General features: G+C 49.0%; 1 protein-coding gene across 9 annotated transcripts in view; it reads right to left on the reverse strand.

Moving 5' to 3' along the window:
- The window catches only part of PACS2 (phosphofurin acidic cluster sorting protein 2), an 85,509-nt gene that overhangs the window by 47,618 nt on the left and 15,252 nt on the right, over window positions 1-22,639 (reverse strand). For 8 of the 9 annotated variants that reach the window (XM_075422388.1, XM_075422384.1, XM_075422383.1 and 5 more), the window contains 2 exons: window positions 8,061-8,148; window positions 3,780-3,869 (listed from right to left, as the gene is read on the reverse strand). In XM_075422388.1, the coding sequence (XP_075278503.1) occupies window positions 3,780-3,869; window positions 8,061-8,148 (178 nt within the window). The remainder of the gene's footprint in view (window positions 1-3,779; window positions 3,870-8,060; window positions 8,149-22,639) is intronic. The other variant, XM_075422386.1, reaches the window with a different exon arrangement.

The following is a 22,639-nucleotide window of genomic DNA, read 5'->3' on the forward strand; positions in this document are numbered from 1 at the left end:
CTCTTGCAACTGTCAGTGTTTTCGAGCATTAATATACTCAAACATCTGTTTGCTCCAAGTGGTTGAATCTTACGTAGTTAAGTCAAGAAAAATCCTGTCCTACTGCCAGGCTATATTGCATAGACATAAATCCCTCCAAGCCACGTTCCATGCAAGAAAATATATTTGTTAATGTACCATCCAAACAACTCCCCAAGAACAGAAAGGCTGTGAAGTCAAGGAGAGACTGCTAGGGAAAGAGTGGGCCTGTCTCCGTTTGCCCTGCTCATCTACACAGAGTGTTAGCGCAGTCAGGCCCTGCTTTCTGCCAGGATGCCTGCCAGAGCACTGACAGTCCCCAGGGCAGCAGGAGGAAGCAGCTGTGCAACAGGAGCATTCTTGAAGAAAAGATGCAGCAGCCACCTGACCAGGTAGCTGAGTCTCATCCTGAAAAGAGGGGTGAATGGGACACATGCTCCAATTACACAACATACATAGCACTAAGTAACCTGCCGACAGGAGAATCTAACTGCAGGGAGCTCACACAGGACATTCCCAAGTGAGAGATGTTTCTCTCGCAGGCAAGACCTACTTTTTGTTTTTCCCCCCTTGGGACATTGTGAAAATAACATCCTGCTTATTAAAATGTTTGATGAAAACTAATGCTGAGTGCCACCAGAAACCCTGAGATATTAATTTGCAGTCCAGAGCAAGCCTGATTGCTACAGAGAGAGCTGGGAGCAGTGGCCACACAAACAAGCAGAATACTAATTAACCAACTGCTCTGCAAGGGTGAGATCTACTGTGCTTTGTGCAAGGCAGCGGCCCTGCAGAAGAGAGTAACAGCAGTCCACGTGATTAAGAGACAACCTCAACACACACCTGCATTCAGACACAAACGGAGTCTGGGGCCTTACAGGCACGTAACGTCCCTAAACAAGGACAGAAGAAAGTCATTGGGGGGAAGGGGCAAGAGGGGCTCCAAAAGCCAGAGGCACATTTTGCATTCAAATCTACCGTCTCCCTGACTCTGGGGCCCCTTCATGTGTTGGAAGGGCAGCAGGAGAGAGGGGCTCCTTGCTCTCAGCTCAAGGGACTTGGGTCACACCAAGGCTCCTTAAATACGAGCCTGCAACTACAAACTCCAAAGTCATGCTTGGTCCCAGGCCAGCTTGGTGTCAATGCGTACACTTTTTCAGGGATTAAACTGGATGGCTCAAGACCACACATGTGCAAGTTTCTGTTTTTCAAAGGTGTGCTGCCTGGCCACCTCTGACGAGCGTTCACGGAGATAAAAGAAAAGCACACAGAGGCCACTCGGCTCCTCAGCTAAAAAAGCAACGGCCTCTAGAAGAAAAGCTGAGCTATTTTCATAGCACAGACAAGCTATTTTTAACACCTGCCATGCCTTATCAACTCTACAAAACGGCTTCGACCAGAACTTTTCAGTAATTCTCAGTCTATGGCAGACATTGGAGAGGAAAATGGTTCACCCCAAAACATCTGAAAACAAGACTTTTTGAGGAAGCACCAACACTCTCTAAGGCATCTCTGAGAAGTGAGAAGAAGCGGCCATCACACACACAACGGGAGTCAGGGCAAGACATTCCTTCTGAAGACCTAGTGAGGTAATTCCTGGGTCTTCAGAAGTTTTATTCGTAATAAAAGAGATTTATTAGATTAAACACAGGAATTTAGTGCTCTGGAGAGCTGTGATGTTGCGCTTGGAATATCTGGGGAATTTCACTTGATCCCATGAAACCCACGGAGGTTCAGGAGAAGCAGCCATTCCAGCAGTAAGGGTTATGGTAGCTCACCTGCCAGAAAAGCTACCGCTGGTCTAGCCCTAGCTGGCAAGGCAAAATAGGATCAGAGACACCGCTAACTCCAGTCTTACCCCAGCTGCGTAACAGAGCAAGAGGAAACTCCTCCCTCCTGTTTGAGCAGAGGCCTGCCAGACACAATGGGCTGCTCGCTACCGTGCCAGCCTGCACCGTCACCTTCCTTGCTTAGTGCTGCCAAGGAAACGCTCTGTGCAAAGGACAAGAATTTCACCCAGAAGCAGCTGAGAAGGCGGCAACTGTGAAGATACAAGGGGCTGCAAATCCAGACAGCTTGCACAGCGTGCACGCACACAGAGCAAGGCATACAGTTTGAGGAGGTGACAGTGCAATATGGAGATACTGGCTCCTGCAAGACATTGAGACCTTCTTGTGCTGTGACACCCACATGCTTTTACTTTACTACTCATCACTCTCAAATATATCCCAGGCACTAAATTCAGACTGTATCTGGCATAAGCTGCAGTTCTTAGCTAGGAGTAGCTTCCAGCCATTGTCCAATTAAGAAACAATAAAAGCTGTCATAAAAATCCTGCTGTGCCATTTCAAGAAGTCTTCCCAAGCCTTACTGCAGCCAAAACCAGCAATCCTTCCTGCAGTCAGAGACCAGCAGCACATCTCTGCATGAAGCTTGCTCACCTCTTCCGAAGGCTCAGTGTCACAGATATCGCTCTCCTATTCTGGCGCAATTCCCAGCCCCTTCAGAGGAAACCGAGTTAAAGGCAATGCTTTGCTTTCTGCTGCAGCACTGCTCCGAGTCTCAGAAAAAAAACCCAAACCATATTTCCAATTAATTCCACGAAGATCTGCAGAAATACTTGCTCCTTGCTGACACAGGACTAGAAGAGGGAGACCTGGCTCCTGTTACAGCTCTGGTCCCAACCATGGGAAAGCTGCAGCCCCAGGACCCAAGCATACGTATTCCCGGCACTCTGTGGGTGTGTGGCTTTGTTATTGCAGTTCACAAAGGAGGGGATGCAATGCTGCAGTTAACCCAGCCTGTGGGCTGCACCAGGACAGAACCAGAAGCATCAGCCATCTGTGTACCTGCCTGGGCAGCCGCAGGGTTATCACCCATCTACAATGAAATCTTACCTGCTTCGAGTCCGCGCAGGCCTCAGAGTAACAACCAGTTTGTCTCACATCATCACTTGAGCCCTTCTGCTCACCAAACTCCTGACTTCAAGATCTAACCAATAGTCCCAAAACACAGGTAATCACTGCTGCTGCTTCCCCACATGGTGCCTCCCTCGGCAACTCCAAATCAGAGGTTCACCTGCCCATTCCTACTCCCACCCTCCATCAGCCTGCTACTCTACACCACCCCCATGGCTGGCACCCTCCAGTGCCCATTCATCAGGAAAGCAATAAAAGGCATAAACGAGCCATCCTGCTCTGCTCTAGGTCCTGCCACAGCCATAAAACGAGGAGGACAGACTGCAGCAAAGTCCTCATGCTCCTGGGCTCCAAACACAGGATGCACACTGAGGAAGGTCCCCTAACAACACTGCGAACCAGCACCCTGGCCCAGGCCCTCAACGCTGAGAGGCAACTCGGACAAAGTTGTGTTGCTGCACTGAGAACACGCAAATTGCAGCTAGTGTCTAACGTGCCTGTTTCCCCCAGACAAGTCAGGATTAGAGATCTGCCTTCTGTGATGCAGAGTTGGCCCCAAGAACAATTCCAAGGGTTTATATGGCAGCTTTCCTAGTGGGCTTCCCCCTCCCCAGATCCTGAAAGCATCTGGGCCATTTTTTCCTCAAATTCCCCACCGCTGACCACCCAGAGACAAGCCAAAAGAGCTCAGATAGCTCTTCAGAAATGCCTGGGACTGCTTTAAGAACAAGCATCTCCGGCAGCACTAGAAGGATCTTCACCTCGGACCCACAAAGCACCTCAGCTCACTCTAAGCAGCAAGTCCAACAAGCAGAGAGCCCCCAGGGCCACATCCCAGCCTACCTGCAGCGAGAAGGTCAGCGCAAGCTCCGTCTCCACATGTCCACTCGGGGGCAATACAATCTCGTGAGACCGCAGGATGCGCTTGGAGCCCTGTGCAGAAACAAAGTCCGTGGGGTGAACTCCTCAGAAGCCAGCCCGTACATCCCACCCCAGTCCTACTTACTGAAAACCGGGAAACGTTGTCAGGGACTACCACAGAGAAAGTGAACGGATGGGTCTGACCTTGCACTTCTGTGAAATATTAATGAACTGAAAGCGAGATATTCGACTAACAAAGATTTGGGCATATTTACTGTCCCTAACTGCAACAAAGCAGCTCTTGTTCTGCCAAACTCCAGCATTCAAAAGCTATGAGTCAACCCCCACCCCTCTAGTTCAAGTCTTGGATTTTTACTGCAGCCAATAGGTACAAGGCTCATCGTCTCCTGGGCTCGAAGGCTGCAGTGTCACACTTCAATCTCCAGCATTAGCCATGACCGACTGGTCTTTTCTTTTTGTGCACACGTCCCTCCCTGGGGAAAGTGGAGATTTTAACCTGTTTCAACAACCGCAAGTAGTTGGGGTTACAAAAGAAAAAAATCTACTAAGCATTGCAGTGGAGTCTGGAGACCTGATAGTATTACAGGGTGTCCTGGTTTTGGCTGGGATAGAGCTAATTTTCCTCCCAGTAGCTGCTGTGTTTTGGATTTAGTACGAGAAGAACGTTGATAACACCGATGTTTTTAGTTGTAGCTGAGAAATCAAGGACTTGTTCCAGTCTCCCATGTTCAGCTAATGAGCAGGTGGTGCAGGAGCTGGGAGGGAGCACAGCCAGGCAGGTAGCCAAGGTGGCCAGTGGAAATATTCCACACCATAGACGTCGTGCTCATTTCAGGAATGGGCGTTGGCCGGGGGGCAGGAATACTTTTATCCGTGATTTTCCTCTTTTTCGTGGAGTTTGAACTTCTCCTTGAGTTCAGTCTTTTTTTCAGGAGTTCCACAAAATTTGTGAAACCCATGAGTTCCGTGATCGTTGCTCAGGGACTGGCTATACAACTGGTCATTGGGTGGTGAGAAAACAATTGTGTTGTGTATTGTTTGTTTTGCATATTTATTATTATTATTGGTAGTATTTTCCTTTGTTGTTTTATTAAACTGTCTTTATCTCAACCCACGAGTTCTACCTTTTGTCCATTCTGGCCTCAGGTTGTGTCAGGGGAGGTTTAAGTTGGAGATTAGGAAGAATTTCTTTACTGAAAGAGTGCTCAGGCATTGGAAGAGGCTGCCCAGGGCAATGGTGGAGTCCCCATCCCTGGAGGGGTTCAGAAAACATGTAGATGTGGCACTTCGGGCCACGGTTTAGCAGGCATGGTGGGGTTGGGGTGATGGTTGGACTTGATGATCTTAGAGGTCTTTTCCAGCCTTAATAATTCTATGATTTTCCCCCCCATCCTGCTGGGCGGGAAGAGCAGAGGTGAGTGAGCGGCTGTCTGGTCCTAGTTGCCAGCTGCCAGGTTAAACTACGACACAGAGCAACTCCAGATCACCACTGTGTTTGGGCTGCTGTACGCTAACCGAGTTACTGGGCTACGTACTGCGTGAGCATTTCGTTTCAGGGGAAAAAAAAGCACGAAAGTGTGACAGACTGCTGCCTAGCAAATCCCTCTGCACTGTTCAAACACAGTGGCAAGTTTCAGAGGTCCCTGGCTCAATGTTCTGCTGAGGCTGCAGAGCTGGCTTTGTCCAGATGGGCTGATCTCCCAGAAGCACAGGACTGCAGCTCTCAAACAAGCAGCATCTGGGAAACCAGAGACAGACTGGGAGGGTGAACACCTCCCAGCTACATCCAAAGGAAAATCTGGTCTGCCCGTATCAGTCACAAATAGCATCCCAAGATGAGGGAGAAGCAGAGACTCGTTTACATCCCCTGCTCCCCAAACACATCTCTCAGGCAGCCAGAGTGAATGCAGCGGTGCCTCAGCTCCTGCACAACACTGCGCAAAGCTCCTCTGGAAAAGCCGAGGTGCCTGAGCTCCATCGTATCAGACGACAGACAGCTGAGCAGGGTGAGAAATCGAGGGCTCCCCCCAGGGAAAGCAGCACACATACAAGGAAAGCACAGCTAGCCTCGCCGCTGGCAACAGCGGCATCTGTTCTGTTGGTGCAAAGCTCCTAACAGCAGCAATCTTGCTTTACTTGTTGCGCAACTCAAAATCTAATGAAAGACCAAATATAGCCGCCTTTAAAAGACCGCAGCGGATAAACAGAGCAACAGCTTGGGAAATGCAGTTGACAACTCTTTGAACATCACTGTTCAGGAGGCAGCAAGGAGATGCGGGAAATGCAGGTGAGATGCTCTCATTAGGTCTGAATTCAGTCATCCCCTCTGGAAGGACTCCGGTGCCTGACACCTCTCTCTCACAATTCCCCATACAAAGGCAGTGAGTCATTTGACAGAGATCATATATTTGATGACCCAGTATCACCAGCCTCAAACAACAGCCATGCCAGAAACCTGAGTGCTGGCAAATTAAGTGTCCCTGAAAGAGCTTGTCAGCATCACCATCACAACCTGGAAGCTATAAAGGGACTTTTAATAACAGGGCTTCAAATCTGCCCGCGTCTGAGACAGCTGCAGTGCTACTGACCCACCGTTAAATGGCACATCACAAAGAAACATACGTGCCGATCCAGCACAAGGGACACCTAAGTTAAGGCACCCTCTGGGACAGTGGTCATTCCAGCCACTGTCACCTCGAGGTCAACTGGGAGGACAGAACAAGGGCAAAAGAAGGATGGCCTAGGGATGTGAGCTGCAGCCTGGAACTTGGCAGATAAGCAGCCCAAACCTTCTCAGCAATACAGAGCGAGTCCTTCTGCCTTCCAATTCTTTGGGGATCTGCCCTGGTGTGGAGAGGACTGTAGAAGAACTACACGGGTTCCAGCGTCTGAATTACTGTGGCAAGGCAGATCGCAACACGTACCCAGACAGACAAGAAAGTCCCACGTGTTAAAACTCCATTTGGATTTGCAGGTCTGGAGCAGCATTTCCAACCTTTCACCCACAAAACGCGTAAGCAGTCTCAGCAGTAACCTGGACTGGAGAAGAAGGCTTTGCTCTAGCAACAGTTACTGAATTCTCCAACCCAAGTCTGACACACTCCGGGTGCAGATCATTTCCTGACAAGCCTTGGGCCCTGACAGTGATGCATCCACCATCCAGCAGTACAGACATACGGAAAGCGTTCGGTACTGATAAGCAACACCTGACAGCCCAGGAACCCACAGCTGTGCTGCTTCTTCTGAGGGTCCCATGAATCCGGGTGTGTGCAACGATTCCTTGCCTTTCTGCTTCCTGCTGTGGGTGCGTGAACCCCTTCCAACACAGACGGACATACTTCTATCGCAGCTCACAGAGATGAGAGATGCTGGTTAAATTCTGAGCTGCATGATGCTGCATCATACAGCCTTCCTGATTTCAGTTTCCAAGCCAGATTTTGTGTGTTTTGACACAACCAGCTCTCTACAGGGGTTTGCCTGGCTCTTTACTTGAAAAGCAACTGTTTTTCAGCATGGTTAATGGTATTTTTCTACTTACAGATCTGCTAGGCTTTTACTCACTTAGCACTTCAGTATTTGCAGTGGTGGTAGCACGTGAGCCAAACTGATGCTGTGACGCACTGTGGAATCCAGTCCCCTTCCTTCCTAGCCTGCCCAGGCAGCGTGACCTACATATAGGCAACTAATTAAATGGCACAAACATAGGCTTCAAAGTGGGTTATTTACCTAGGATGACAGCTGTATTTTATGGAAACAAATTAAAATGTACAGGCACCCTACAAATCCACTGACAAGCACCTGACTATGAAATGAGTTGGAGTCCTGATAGCAGAGCTGTCCATCAGCAGAGGAAGGCCCAGACTCCCGAGCCCCCTGACCAGGACCAAGTTACGAAGATGTTCAGCCCTAAAGTGAGCTGAAGCATGTTAAATAGAGAACCAGGCTTGGATATAGTGACAGCTCAGGTGACAGCGTATGATCGGTAAAGAGCATTTTTACATACAGATACGCTCACGTTGAGCCCTCGGTGAACAGTATGATTCACTTACAACAGTGAAATGCAGTAGGAACACAGGGGAAGGATCAGAAGAGACTCTCCACACTTCCAGAATGTCCGGATGTACTTGGGAAGAAGCCCTGGGCTACAATGGACCCTCATATGGAGGTGAAGCTCAGTTCAGGCATCTGCCAGTATTTTTACGCAAGCAACACATTTAATTCTTAGAACTGAGCAGCAATTACCTGCATTTTGACAGCAATGACCCCAGAAATAAGCTCCTTATCCAATTCCTTTAGGACTACCAGTTTCTTTAATGTCAAGCTGCACAACCTGCAAACAGGAACAGAAGAGAAACAGTTACAGTCATGCCTGAAAAAGGAAAAGCTCTGAACAGCTTTTACACACAGCAGTATCCCAGTTTGAGGGAGAACAGGCTCCAGACACAAGCCACACACTGATGGAGACATAAAGACAGCAGAAATATGTGAGGCGTCCCTGGCTTTTCAGACTGAAGACACAAGAGGTGGACAGGAGGTCCGTCCGTTTGTTTGGTACAGACTCATGGCCACACGAAAGCGCCTTGCAGCACGGACTTCCACTGACCACAGCCTGGCAACTCTTGCTCTGAGTCAGACCAAAAGCTTTAGGGTCAGAGGAATTAAATTCCAGCAATACAACAGCATTGGGTCAGGCTAATTTTAAACTTGTCTACAAAGATTTCCTAAACGGTTGGCTTTTTCGGTTTCGGAATGCTGGCTCCCAAAGATCTCACTCCCACCTCCTCTTGTCAACCCACACATTCTCCTCCTCATCCCCAAACTAAAGTGCTAGCAAGCGGCTCAGGCATCTCTAATGGGGGGGGGGGGGGGGAGTGGACTCAAGCAGTGCCCTCTGGCCCTGGCGTTCACATGCCGCACATACGCAAGTAAATCACATTCTTTACCCAGGCAATGCTACATTGTTCTGGTTGAAGCTGTTTGCACTTCTGCCTTCCAGCCCTGGGAGGGGATGAAGCTTGGACTAGGTGCACCTGAGTTCAGGCTCTGAGGTACCGGGACCATGGTATTGCCACTGTCACAATTTCCGAGAAGTTACCACCAGCTGGTGTAATTAAGAAGGCATGCCTAGAAACCAGCCGCAGGGAAAGTCCAACCCGAAGCAAAGGCAGCTCAGCTTGGGGAAAGCAGAGGCCACAGAAAGCTGCCGGGTGGGCTCTAGTGACCGGACAACATACGTCACGCTGGCCAGGAGCCGGCACTACCCTTGTGCCAGGTCCCTACACCATGGCATGGCCATCTTTGGCCTCCGCCATGGGATGCCAGTAAGCCTCAGCACGGCTCCTCTGGAACCCACTGCAGAGCTCTTTCTCCCAGATAAAGTGTAACATCAGGGCAGCTCACGAAGGGGTCAAATCCAGCAGTAGATGAGAAGGGAAGAGGAGCTGTCACTGGACTTTGGTGCGTGCCCAGGCAGCAGTAGCACAACTGCCACTGACTGAAGCCTCCACTTAAACTACAGGGCCCCACACTGGTACCAGGAACCCAACAACTCACCACTGCAAGGGTGACTTGCACCTGCACCACCTTCTCCACCACGGTGGGAAGCTGAAAGATTGTTTTGCCGCAATACCTGAAGGTAGACACGATCAGCCCGGGTACACAAATGCAGGGGAGGCGCAGCTAAAGGCTCTTCTCGACAGGAGCAGCAGCAGATGTTGAAGCAGCTCCTGCCTGCCACATCCAGAAACACCTGTGGCTCTCCCTGAGCTCTGCCCTCTCGCACGGGGCCAGGGAAGAGCTGGTCTTAGCTCTTAGGGTGTTCACTCAAGCACCTCTTCAAACCTACCCTTGCCAGCCAGCCTCCTCTCCAGCCCAGCCCATGCTCTCTGCTCTCCCTGCTCATTTGCAAAGCACTGGTTCCTACTATCAGCCCCCAGCCTTCCCTCCGCGCCCCGAACAAAACGGCAAGCACAGACACACGCAGCCACTGCCGTGGAGCAGCCGGGCCAGGATCTGGAGGAAGGAGGCTGTGATGCCATTTGTTTTCTTTGTAAGGCTGTAGCTGGAGGACAATCGCGCTCAGCTTGCCAAAACCCACAGAGCTCGGGCCAGTCAGGTGCTGAGAGCAGAGGTAGGACAACACACTGGCATTGTCTCGGCTGACAGGCAAGGAACAAAGGCCTTTTCTCTCCGGCCCTGAGCTCGAGGATGAAAAAGGTACAGGAAGAAACAATGGTGTTCTCAGCGCACACAGCAGAACACAAGGAGGGCGTTCTGTTCTCCGCTGGGCATTCCTTCAATTCATCATTTATGAGCTTTGATCAAGCCCTGTGGAGCACTCACTGCTTGGGGAAAAAAAAAAAAAAAAAAAAAAAATTAAAAGCCTCCTTTACAGCGATCAGAAAAACAAAAGCAGTTAAAAAAGACACGGGACACATCTGCTTTCTTTATCCCCCATTACTGGGCTGCTGGTACCAAAAGGCGCTTTACACAAACAACAATGAAATGTTTATATTCTCCATGGGGGGGGGAACGAACTCAGAGTTTAAATCCCATCAAGTCAGTCTTACCCTCAACACACTTCTTGTTCTGGGTCTTCTGTCTAAGTTTGTAGCTTACAAATCAAAGCAACCTTCAGAACACGTGGCAGAAAGGGGCCGTACCTTACTCAAATAATCATGAAAAGGCATATTCCAGCATGTCACTGCATCCAGAGCCAGCGCTGTGGCCCCGCCGCCAGCACAGTGATCCTGAACCACTCACATCCACAGTTACGGCAAGGATTTCTCTGCCATAACTGCCTCCGATAACAGTGGCACCTCCTTCCATATACTCATTTTTGCCTAGGTTTTGCTGTACTTCCGTTAAGTCTCAGGTATCAGGAAGGGGAACAGTCTCCCAAAACACTTCTGTCAATGAGTTGATGGTTGGACTTGATGATCTTGGAGGTCTTTTCCAACTTTAATGATTCTGTGATCAATGAACCTGTTAATTTGGAAGTTTCACATACATATATATTTGATCTCCATGAACACAGGGGGAAAAAACCCTAGAGCACAGACACACAAGGGGACCTGAGGAAGCCTCATGTAGAGCTGAAAGAGCCTGAAGGTTTTTTTGACTGGTCTATAAAAAGCTCAGGACTGCAATTCAGGAGGTGCAGACAAATCCCTCCTTTGCGTGTTTGTTTCAGCAGCGACCTATGGCTGCACGTGGGGAGCTCAGCTAGCGAACACTCTAAGTTAGCTGAAGCAGTGTTAAATAAGGGCAAGGGAGGTCTCAGAGCCAAGATTTTCACCCTTTTTTGAAGGCTCGTAGTACACCTCCCCGCCGGGAGCACAGCCGGGTCCCACGCAGCAGCAGGCAGGGCCTGCTGAGGAGCCTGCGTCCCCGCCACAGCGAGGAGGCATGAGGTACTTGCCTGACCCTGTTCTCAGGTTAACAAATCCTGAGATGGCTTAATGCGTTCTACAAGAAGAAAAAAATCTTCATCTTTTTACATTACTGCTGCAAAAATGCAATTTTAAAGAGGAAACCTGGACCTGACCCAATGGTTTCGACTCACCCTGCCAATGCAAGTTGCGCTGAATAGCTTCATCACGAGCTCTTTGCTCGGGGGGGCAGTTATCTGCAAAGAACACAACATTTTGGTAACTGAGACCCAGCAAACATGCCCAGAACATCCAAATCAAGTGCTGCACTCTTTGCTCACTGGATGTTTTGCTTTTCCGTCCCTCTGAGTAGGAAGATGAGGCAAATAAACCCCCTCCAAGAAAGAGTCTGCCTCATGGAATTAAATGTCTGTGTCTCCACAGGGAGCGCAGTAATTGCACAGAGACCTCGCTCACGCAGAGACAGTCGAATCAACAGGAAGGAAAAATTAAAAATTAAAGACCTGTATTTTAATTAAGCCCCATAGAAGTCAAGAATAATAACAGATGCATCCACAGCTATAGGGGACTCCAAGTGCAAGATGGGAGCTGGGGCAGGAAGACTCTAGCTCACTACACAGATGTCCTTTGGCCGTCTTAAAAGCTGTGAAGACAGTCTTCCTCGAGAAAAGACTTCATGCCAGGCGCACTCTCCTCCAAGGTCTGTAAGCCTCCATCAGCCAGTGGCCACGAGGAAGGAATTGGGCTGTTTGGTCACTGGACAGTTTCACCTCACCCAAGTTATTTCAGTGTTTCAGGACAGCAAGCAGCCTCCTGCCCTGCCGCTTTCAACCTCAACTTTTGAGTGCTTTACTCTGAGCTGACACTTTACACCCAAGTCAGTCCCAAAATAAATCGTGAGCCACTTGAGGGAGAAGTGGAGGGAGACACCCGCCTACACACATGCCTGCCCAGACAAACAGAGCCATTCTGCACATAGCTCCAGGGGCGTCTGTTCAGGAGAGGCCGGAGCGAGAAGCCCTGCGCAGCATTTTTCAGAGACAGCTGCTTAAGTAAGGTATGAACGCTTGCAGCGCATGAACAACCAACTGCACGAGCGGTCTCCTACACCTGCTTCACCCATGCCAATGAACATACTCATGGCTGCACTTACACACTGAAGGCAGAGCTCTGTGCTGGCCTAGGAGAGTTAGCTTGGGGAGAAAAGCTGTCCTCTAATATCACTGAAGCGTTAGAGTGGGGCCTCTGGGCAAGGGTAGGAACGCTAGAAACCCCAGGAGGAGTGCTTCTTCACTTTCCAAAGCTTAGGAGCTAATTCGCTCAAAACGATCTAATCTCGGTCCCATTCTCAGGTAAACTCCAAGGCAAGAAGAGATTAACCGAGGCAGCAGAGGTCAAGCGCCCAATTTCTGTCATTTTTGTAAAGAAACACAATAGTCCTGTATTAGTGTCTGTTACTTCTGCTTCATTCACACTCACCACCAAGCTAAACAGCAACCTCTGGCCAGCTCTTCTGGCTACAGATCCATTCATGTAAGCTTTAAGAAGCCAGGAAACAATTGCAGAGCAAGTATTTTCATTATTATTCTTCTCAAGGATCTTGAAATCCTCTTCCCAGCATTAATACAGAGAATTACTCTCTTAAGATTCTAGAGACTAAGATCCATAGAAATGCTGTAGCAAGCAGTTCTTGTTCAGACAGGTAAGAGGATGGCAGCTTATTTTACGCAACAGGCTCTACGCAGTACCTCCCAAGGACACACATGCACAGCCAGACACTGTCCTGCAGATGAAACGCTGTCCTGCTCACTGCAAATATATTACACATACACCTGCTCCAAATTGAGCATACAACAGTGGTGGGGATGTCAAAATTTTGCAGATCTGCATCATTTTTAAAAGATCCTAGATATCCGCATGAGCATATTTGCTATTGGAGGAGCAGCATACAGTTAATATGACCGAGGATTAAAGCGCATCCAAACTTAGATACTCCAACATATCAATTTGAAAATGCTGATAGATGTCTGTCTTCAGTGGGCCAAGACATTGCTGGCTGGCTCTAGGGGACCCACCTAAGGCAGAAAGGCGTCAGGATCCCTGTGCGTCAAATAACTCTGGCTCACAAAACAGAGTTTACACATTCCCTTGGCACTTCTCACTGCTTAGCGTTTCAGTAGCCTGGAAAGGGCACTACCGAGACACAGTGATGCTGGTGAAACCCACAGGGGCTAAAGCTAAATCTCCACAGCTCCACATACTCTTCAGGTAGCCAAGCAAAACTTCTTGTGCAAGCTGGCAGTTGTGTCATGCCATATTCTGACTACTAGCTGAGACCTGATGTATTCCAAGTCACATCAGCAGGAAATCAGCCTGTCTGTCACCAACTGCTCGCCTCCAGGTACGTGGTCTGAACTGTTTTTCCCAGAAACAGCAGCTTTCTCTCCCTCTAAGAAGTCACTGCAGCGAGAGCTGAAGCAGCTCGCTTCACACATCCATTGACCTCAGCCAAGACAGCAGTTCTTGCACACACTGCTATACATTTGGCTTCTCACTCTCAATTCTGATGGTTTCAAAGCCGATTACAGGGTGACTTACGAGGGGAAAAAACCAGAAAGCAGGGATTAGGTCTGTTTCTCAGGCAGGCAATGGAGTGCAAAGGTGTTAGAAAAACTCACCTATGTGTTCACACCACGCTGCCTGCAAAGCCAAGCACAGGCGCAAGTCTAGTTAAAGACACCTCTCCTAGTTTGGCTCTTTCAAATCCAACATCCAGAACACCAGGACTGCACGGCATCCTGACACCAAGGTGTGCATCAACGAAAAAGCCTAGGGTACCGGTGGAAAGGTCTGATCAATATTTTTAAAGTTTTGAGGCAATAGGAAGGTGTTTTATTGGCTTTAAAGACTAAAGCCAGCAAATGACAAAAAGCTGATTCTTGGTTAAGGCTACTTTGACAGGCCATCAGGATTACATTTTCTATGTTACAGATGACACAAACACATCTGATAATTGTTGTATCAATTTAGCAGTAGCTGCAGTAACCAGAGGCACCACCACCAAGGAATGAGCAGCAAGATGGAGACAGACCAGGTATCGCCGCATCCATCTGACCAAAGGCCAGTGGTAGCTATGGGTCTAACAACCTTCCACGAGATACCCACGCACTGCAGCACAGCCACTCGCCCAGAACACCTCGCAGCACTGAAACGCCCGTCTCCCATTTCAGCACCTAAAGAGGGCAGTCAAAGTAGCACATGTCAGGGAGCGGGAGACTTTAGGGTGCCGGCTGGTCAAGCTGTTTCTGCAGCTAGGGCTTCATTTCTCAGCTAGCCAGCAACAAAACAATGACACAACCCAGTAAGCGTGTATGAGCCAGTCAGGGTGGAGGGCAGCTCCCCACCACGTGCCTTATGGATCGGCACAAAAGCATCTACACAAATGAGAAAACAAATCATGCCCCGGACCAAAAGGAGAGTCTAGAAAGACAAATGCAAAAACCAGTCCGTGGGTAGAGGGTGAAGAGGAGATCTCTTCACAGCTGGAACAAACGCAGCAGCCCCCCCCCCGCCTCGAGTGCCTTCCGTAGCAACCCGCCTTCTCCTCGCTGGTCCCCCGCCCCAGACAGCAATGCCTGCCACACAGCAGGCTGAGTGCCAGGATCAGCTATTCCAGACGTGCTACAGGAACGCTCTCCCTGCCTGTCAGGAGCTGTTCCTATCTGCCCCTGAACCCTCTGGGACTAGCGGGAGCTGCACAAAGTAGCCAGCAGAGGAGATGGAACACCCAAGCTGAAGGCTTCCTGATGTGTCCACAGCTTGCCAGAAAGCATGGAGCAGCACATCTCTGCCTCCATCTGCACCAGCATCTCCCTCCCCAGCTGACAGCACTGCAGCCGGCTGCAAGAACAAAGACAGCACCTGGCCTGCCCGCACGCACCCGAGGAAATCCTTGCAGTGGTAGCTGGCTCGGTTACAGGCACCAGTCAGCGAGACGAAAGGGTTAAAGAAAATGTCTCAAGGCACTTGTTTTCTCCAGCATGTGCCTTGCCTGGATGATACTCCTCACTCTCTCCCCTGTCCTCTCCTCCACCACATCCAGCGCCACACCTGAGTGCAGCATCCCCAAATGCAGCGACAGCAGCACCAGGTCAGGAGCTGTAACGTCTCCACAGCAACTCGGGATGTCACGGCCGCAGTGTGACCAGCTCCCCGCAACCACGCAACAAATGAGCCCAGCTCCTCCGACAGCCTGCGTGTTCCTCCTCGCTCCCCTCCCGAGCAGTCTGGTGGCAAATCCTCCTCCACCACCGTGTTGAGAACTCTGTTCTCCGAACAGCCACTTCACCAGCACTGCAGTGCCAGCCACAGCACATACTGTCCCCAAGGCCTGCAAACCACCAGAGGCCAGGACGCAGCCTGAAATATCGTCATCTTCCCCTTTGTCTGTAAAGCAGCCATCAAAGGCTCCCATCAAGAGGGGAAAATTATGCCAACAGGAGCCTTGACTTGAGGCCCCTGTCAGAAGAGCTCATAAGGAAGAGCTCAGTTCTGCTCGGGTTACCCGTCACTGTGATCTCTTCATCATCAGAAATCAGGGCTAGGAAGCCTCCAGCTAAGAAAGCAGGCAAGGAAAAACAGATGGCTTCCCGGTGTCCCCAAATCAGAGTTTGTTCTCAAGGCACGAACAATTTGCCATCTCTCTGCCTTATTTCTCTCCACTTGAAGAGCTTCCATGACACCTTCTGATGCGGAGGTAAGCTGAACAGCCTGTCACTCCAGAGACCAGACAGGCTCACACCAAGGGTCGCATCAAATTACTTCTCACTCAGCCATCCCCGAATGCTGCCCCGCTCACGTTCACGAGCAGTGGCCCTCCCAGTCAAAGTCAAGCTCCTGACGGCATGTAATCCTTCAGACTCGGTGCTTCTCTGAAAGACAACCACTACACCACTCTGAATAAACAGACTTTCTGAAAACTGTTGTAGGAGGGTTTTTTAAAGGAGTTTTGGTTTTGGCGGTGGGTTTTTCTGTTGTTTTTTAAGCTTGCTTTTCCCTTGCTGACCCATCTGGACCCCAGGCAGCAAAGCCAGGGTAGGTGGGCCATTCCAAGCACACTGCCATTCTGTAACCTTGATTCAAACCAGTTGCACTGAGTCTCAGATGAACAGAATTTTGTTTGTGAAATTTGCAAAATGACCTGAAATAAACAAGATGGGAGAACCACACAGGTGTAATTTAGAGCCCAAATAGCTTTTATGTTTGAACTGAGAACTCAAAGCGTGCTGCAAGGGTAAGGCCAGAGCAGCCAGCAGCAGTGAAAAACATTTGTGAACTTTGATGGTATGTTTGGTATCAGCCAGCACAGCAATCAAATATGCAAAGCATCTCGCTAGCAGGCTTGCTTTCAGGCTAGAACACTTCACAGATCCCAGTGCTGTTCTCGTTGCAGCAAGTCTGTCAAAGCCTGCCATTCTGGCCTTCTGCCAGACCAGCACATGCAGCCAGCCACCCCAACACCTCGCAGAGCCAAAGGTCTACGCTGTTCCTTTACTTGCCCCATGCTTAACACTGGCTCCCTCCTCGCCTGACTCCAGAGGTGAATAGGGTGACAGTCAAACAGGTATCAGAATTCATCACCTAAGTTAGAAACGTAATTTTTGCACAATTCTCATCATGCCTCAAACACAGGAGGACTATTCAGCACCCTGAAGTATGATTCCTTTCCAGCATGCAGAGGTTCCAAAAATACAGCACTCGTAACCTGAACTACAGGGAAGGAGCCGCAAAGGGAAAGTTACAAATCCAAACCCCAATGTATTCAACAGCAGCTTGGAAGGAAGGTTAGGAGACCCACCAGCTCCACAAAGAGCAACTTCTGCAGCTGTATGAAGCACCGTGCGTAGTGCTTGCAGCACCTCAGCTGCCTGCTCTGACAGCACCATAGCACACAAGCACCGAGCCTCTCCGAGCCCCACAGCACCAGCTCATCTGTGCACAGGTGCTTCGAGCAGGGGACTGCAACGCTGACAACCCATCTGCTCTCTGGCCACAGCTCAAAGGATGTTTCCAAACCAAACACAACAAAATAGCTTAAAAAGGAAGGTGGTTCTTTCCCAGAAGCATTTATTTAGATTTGAATGGTGCCAGTTTTCACAAGGCAACAACACACAGCTGACAAAGCAACCTCCATCAGCACTAAATATAATTCACAAAGAACTCTGGATCCTGTCACTGAAGCTGGGGAACTCTATTCAGCATTAAACACATTGGAAACACTGGTTAACATCCCTCAAACTGGAACAAAACATCCAGGGTAAAGCAGATGAAATGTACTATCCCTTGCAGATTTGTCTCCCCAGAAAGGAAGGGGGGCAAACCGAGAGAAGCTTTGCAATAGTAACAGTGGTCAAAAAAGGGCTGAAATGCAAAAGCGTTCAGCTCTCCTTGCAAGAAAAGCAATGCCTCATGATGCCTTTGGCTGAAGTAGAGGCTTCAGCCTCCGGCCCTGATCCCTTGCATTTCTTCCATCATATATTCTGGGCAGCGCCTGTGCATTTGCACACTGCCTGCTGGAGTGCTCAGAGGAGCACAGATAATCTGGGAAGGAAATCACCACAGAACAGGAATAAGGGATCTGATTTTTGCCTCTGTCCTCACTGGCAAGTGCTCCAGGCACACTGCCCAAGTCGCTGAAGGGAGAGACTCGGAGAATGAAGAACAGCCCACTGTAGGAGAAGCTCAGGTTTGAGACCATCTAAGGAACCTGAAGGTGCACAAGTTTATGGGACTTGAAGAGGTGCATCCCTGGGCCCAGAGGGAACTGGCGGATGAAGTTGCTAAGCCACTATCCACCATATTTTAGAAGTCGTGGCAGTTTGGTGAAGTCCCAGTGATTGGAAAAGGGGAAGTATAACCCCCACTTTTAAAAATGGAAAACAGCAAGACCCGGGGAACTATAGGCCAGTCAGTCTGCCCTCTGCGCCTGGCAAGATCATGGAGCAGATGCTCCTGGAAACTATGCTAAGGCACATGGAAAATATGGAGGTGATTGGTGACAGCCAACAAGGCTTCTTCACTAAGGGCAAATCGTGCCTGACAAATTTGGTGGCCTTCTACAACGGGGTTACTGTGTTGGTGGTTAAGGGAAGAGCAACTGATGTCATCTACTTGGGCTTGAGCAAAGCATTTGACACTGTCCCGCATGACACCCTTGTCTCTAAATTGGAGAGACATGGATTTGATGGATGGACCACTTGGTGGACAGGGAGTTGGTTGGATGGTCACACGCAAAGAGCTGCAGTGAATGGTTCAATGTCCAAGTGGAGACCAGTGACAAAAGGTGTTCCTCAGGTGTCAGTACTGGGACTGGTGCTGTTTAACATCTTTGTTGGAGACATGGACAGTGGGATTGAGTGTACCCTCAGCGAGTTTGACGATGACATCAAGCTGCATGGTGCAGTTGACATGCTGGAGAGAAGGGATGCCATGCAGAGGGACCTTGACAGGCTTGAGAGGTGGGCCTGTGTGAACCTCATGAAGTTCAACAGGTGCCAACTGCAAGGTCCTGCACATGGGTTGGGGCAATCCCAAGCACAAATACAGGCTGGGCAGAGAACTGATTGAGAGAAGACCTGAAGAGAAGGACTTGGGGGTGCTGGTTAACAAGAAGATCAATGTGACCCAGCAATGTGTGCTCGCAGCCCAGAAAGCCAACCGTACCCTGGGCTGCATCCCCAGCAGCGTGCCCAGAAGGTCAATGGAGGTCATTCTGACCCCCTACTCTGCTCTGGCGAGACACCCCCGGGAGGTCCTGCGTCCAGCTCTGGAGCCCTCAGCACAGGACAGACATGGACCTGTTGGAGTGGGTCCAGAGGAGGCCAGGGGGTTTGGAACTGGATGATCTATAAGGTCCTTTCCAGCCCAAACCATTCTACGATTCTACGATGATTCTATGAATACCAGCTGAACAGGACCGAAAAGGCTTACAGAGAGTGCAGGGCCTAGCCTGCTGGCAAGCACAACACAAGCTCTCCATTGAAAGCCTTGAAAAATACAGAACCCACCAAAAGTGCACTGATGAACAGAAACTAGGATCTATCGTAGTCTTTAAAGCTGACCCGTGGAGGTTACGTTACAGTGAAGCAGAAGCATTGACAAAGACTGCATCAAACATCGTCCCCCCAATTCGGAGGAGATACCTGAACAGGAAGGAACCTGCATCACCAGGCTGTCCTTACAGCCTGGGGGACAGCCAGCAGAAGACGAACTTCCAGGCTTTGCAGCGGGGCTGCAAACAGCTCAGGTTTTCAGAGCACTTCTGATCCCCTCTTACTGAGAGCCACCTCCTTTAGCGAAACTCCCAGTCTCCAGGTGATCTCAAAATGTCTCTCAACAACGCTTTAAAAATGTCTTTCCCTCCCCTGCAATCTTTCTCTTTACTTCTAAATATACTCTGTATGCTCTACTTTTAAGAGCTGCTACTGAAAAAGAAAGCACTTGTTTGGAAATAACTCAGCACACTGTTTTCTATTTGTTTTCTTTTCTGTAAAAACCCCTCGTGACTGAGATTTCACTGCGTTTCTCATGGAAAAGGGAGAAAACCTGGCAACTCAGACTTTGCTTATCCTCTTTTCCGAAAGCCTACATCACCTTTCAGCTTATCAGGGAATACAGTAACCACAATTTTTACTAAAGGAGTTCAGAAGAACCACCAGTGCCAAATGCTTGCAGTGGTGGACAGGACTCAAGGATTTGCTCCGGAGAAACATCTGCATTTGCTTAATATTCTAAACCTCTTCACCAACTGCTGGAAGTTGAGCTGACAAGCAGAGATTCAATATTATTTAGGTATTATATTTCTCCAGTATCACTGCTGGCAATATTTCATTCCTGAAAGCAATAAGGAAGCAGCAAAGCAAACCAAATGCCTGAACTTGTTAGTTCAATTTGTCAAGAATATTTATTATAAGAGTGACCTGTGTAAACAAGCAAAACAGTAAGCTGTGATCGACACAAGGTGCTCTGAGATGCTGGTCTTCACTGCCCAGAACTTGCTCCAGACCCCTGAAAGATTTTGAATGCTGAATATAAGCAATAAAGCTAAGTCATTTATAATAATCATAACCCATTCAGTCCCCACAACCCGTCGTCAGGCCTACAAGCTCCCACTGAACTCATATTTATCAAGATAAACTGTAGATGCTCTACAGAATAAGCAGATGGAGGTAAATGAGGCATGAACAAGCAGAGGCTGGACGGAAGGCAGCTCTTCCTCAGTGGGATATTACGGTTCACTGCCGGGAGGGATTAGTGAGGATCCCATCCAGCATTAAGAGAGAGTTACTCCATTTGTGAACAGGACCACACCATGAGATCACTCAAGAAGACCAGACTCAGCTCCCTGAAAGTGTTCTCCTCTAATGCACGTGCCTGATGCAATCAGCTAATAAACACCAACATGACAGTGATGCTGAGAGCAAGGAATAGGTATCAGCATCATTCTGTGGTAGTGCTTCCGCCTATGGATGAGGCGAGGAGCACCCTGAAAGCAGGTGCACATACGTACTCCGGCTGTCAACGAGCATTTCTGTCACAGAATGAGTTGAGCATCATCAGCAGGGATGAGACAGGGACAAGCACCACAACATCTTTCCAACCATCAGGATGAGATGTATCCTTAATTTTACGCCCTTCTCACTCACAGGACCACACTCAGCCCCCGGGTTTTCACCACAGGACTACAGCTAATACCAAGCACATCAGACTTCGCATTGGGGGCTATGACTAGTCATGCATGAAATGTTTTTATGTACATTGCATGTTTCTGGCTGCTGGGATTTTTCACCAATAGCCTCAAATACACTGACATGCAAATGATTTACTGAACACTACATTTTTTAAGTTGTGAAATGTTCCACATCTGGCAGATTGAGCTGAGATTTAAAAGGATGATGCAAGATGTTCTCTGTTGGGGTACCTGTAGAACATTCAACCCGCTTCTCTGTGCCTGTCTGTTACAGGACAATACAAATCCACCACCCCTCATGCTGTTTTCCTTTGGAGCCTGGGCACTTACACTGAAGCCGTGATGAGAGGGGCCATCCTTACCTTTTCACATCTTACAAACAGTAGAATAATAACTCCCATTCTAAGATTTTGCATGCAATTTGCAAGAAGTCTCCCAGGCCATGGTCTGGCATGATAGTCAGCACAGAGGCAGTCAAATCCACATCTCTGAAGAAATATTTCCCTACAGAGAGAACAAGAAAAGTGGTTTTGGGGGTCCCACAATCCTGGTGAGTCCAAGCTCTCCAAAGAGCCAGAGTAGATTTGCTACCACTCCCCAAGCGTTTATTTTGAGCCTTCATTTCCACCACCGTGAAGCCAAGCTCAGCTCATCAGCTCACAGCAAGCGCCTCAAAACTGGCTGAAGGGAAACACTGGCATCAAGGAGAGTGCATGCTACAACTGTTTCACTAAGAGATTTTCTCATGTTACGCATATGAGAATTCTGACCACACACAAACTTTCATATAATTAGAAATTATTAAGTCATGTCTGTTTTCACACCTGAATCAGCAAGAACACTGCAGAGGCAGATGGCCCCCCATGACTGATACTCAGCAGGGTCCACTGTTTGCAGTTACCCATCTCAAACACAGATTAGCTTCTACTCAGAGCAGATCCTATGGGAGGGCCGGTGGAGAGTATGAATCCACTCACAGGAGAAAAGCCCAAAGTTATTCATGCAGTAGCCTGGAAAATCTGGTGATAATTTTGGAACCATGATAGCCCAGGAGACCGTCAGCAGGAGCAGCAGCAGTCTACTGGCAGAGAACCGAAAACAGAGCAACAAAAGCTAGAGATGGAACCTGAATTCACTGTTCAAAAGACAGGAACTGTGGGAGACAAGATGAACTGTTGGATCTCCAGAGATCAGAGAATTGTTCACACTAAGTTACATCAAATTCTGCCTTTAAGCTGGCACAAGCCTTCTGTGATGTCCTGGATGTCAGTAAACCTATTCCAACTCACCCCATAAACAGATGCTGGCTCTTTGTATGGCTGTGATTCAGCCAGCCCCATACCAAACCCTGGCAGCCCTGAGCCATAGTGACTGCGACAGAATACAGTATGCCTGCAGATCCCAGTTGTTGGGCTTTGTTATGCACCATAAAAAGCAAGAAATCACAAAAGCATCAAGTCTGATGGATTCAAAGAGGAAAGAGTTGCAAAATTTCTCCACCCAGTGGGAAGGCAGAGGAGAACTGCAGCATGCAAGACTGGGTATTCCTGATGCTTCAAACATCAATAAAACTTTTGTCTAATGTGTCCTTTACTGTACTCCAGCTGTCATACGATTTCTGCAATACAATGCAGGGAGAGCAAAGGAAAACTCAGCTATGTACCTTTTTTCTCAGGGAAACA

Source organism: Opisthocomus hoazin, chromosome 6 (genome assembly GCF_030867145.1).
Source record: "Opisthocomus hoazin isolate bOpiHoa1 chromosome 6, bOpiHoa1.hap1, whole genome shotgun sequence".
Taxonomy (NCBI): Eukaryota; Metazoa; Chordata; class Aves; order Opisthocomiformes; family Opisthocomidae; genus Opisthocomus; species Opisthocomus hoazin.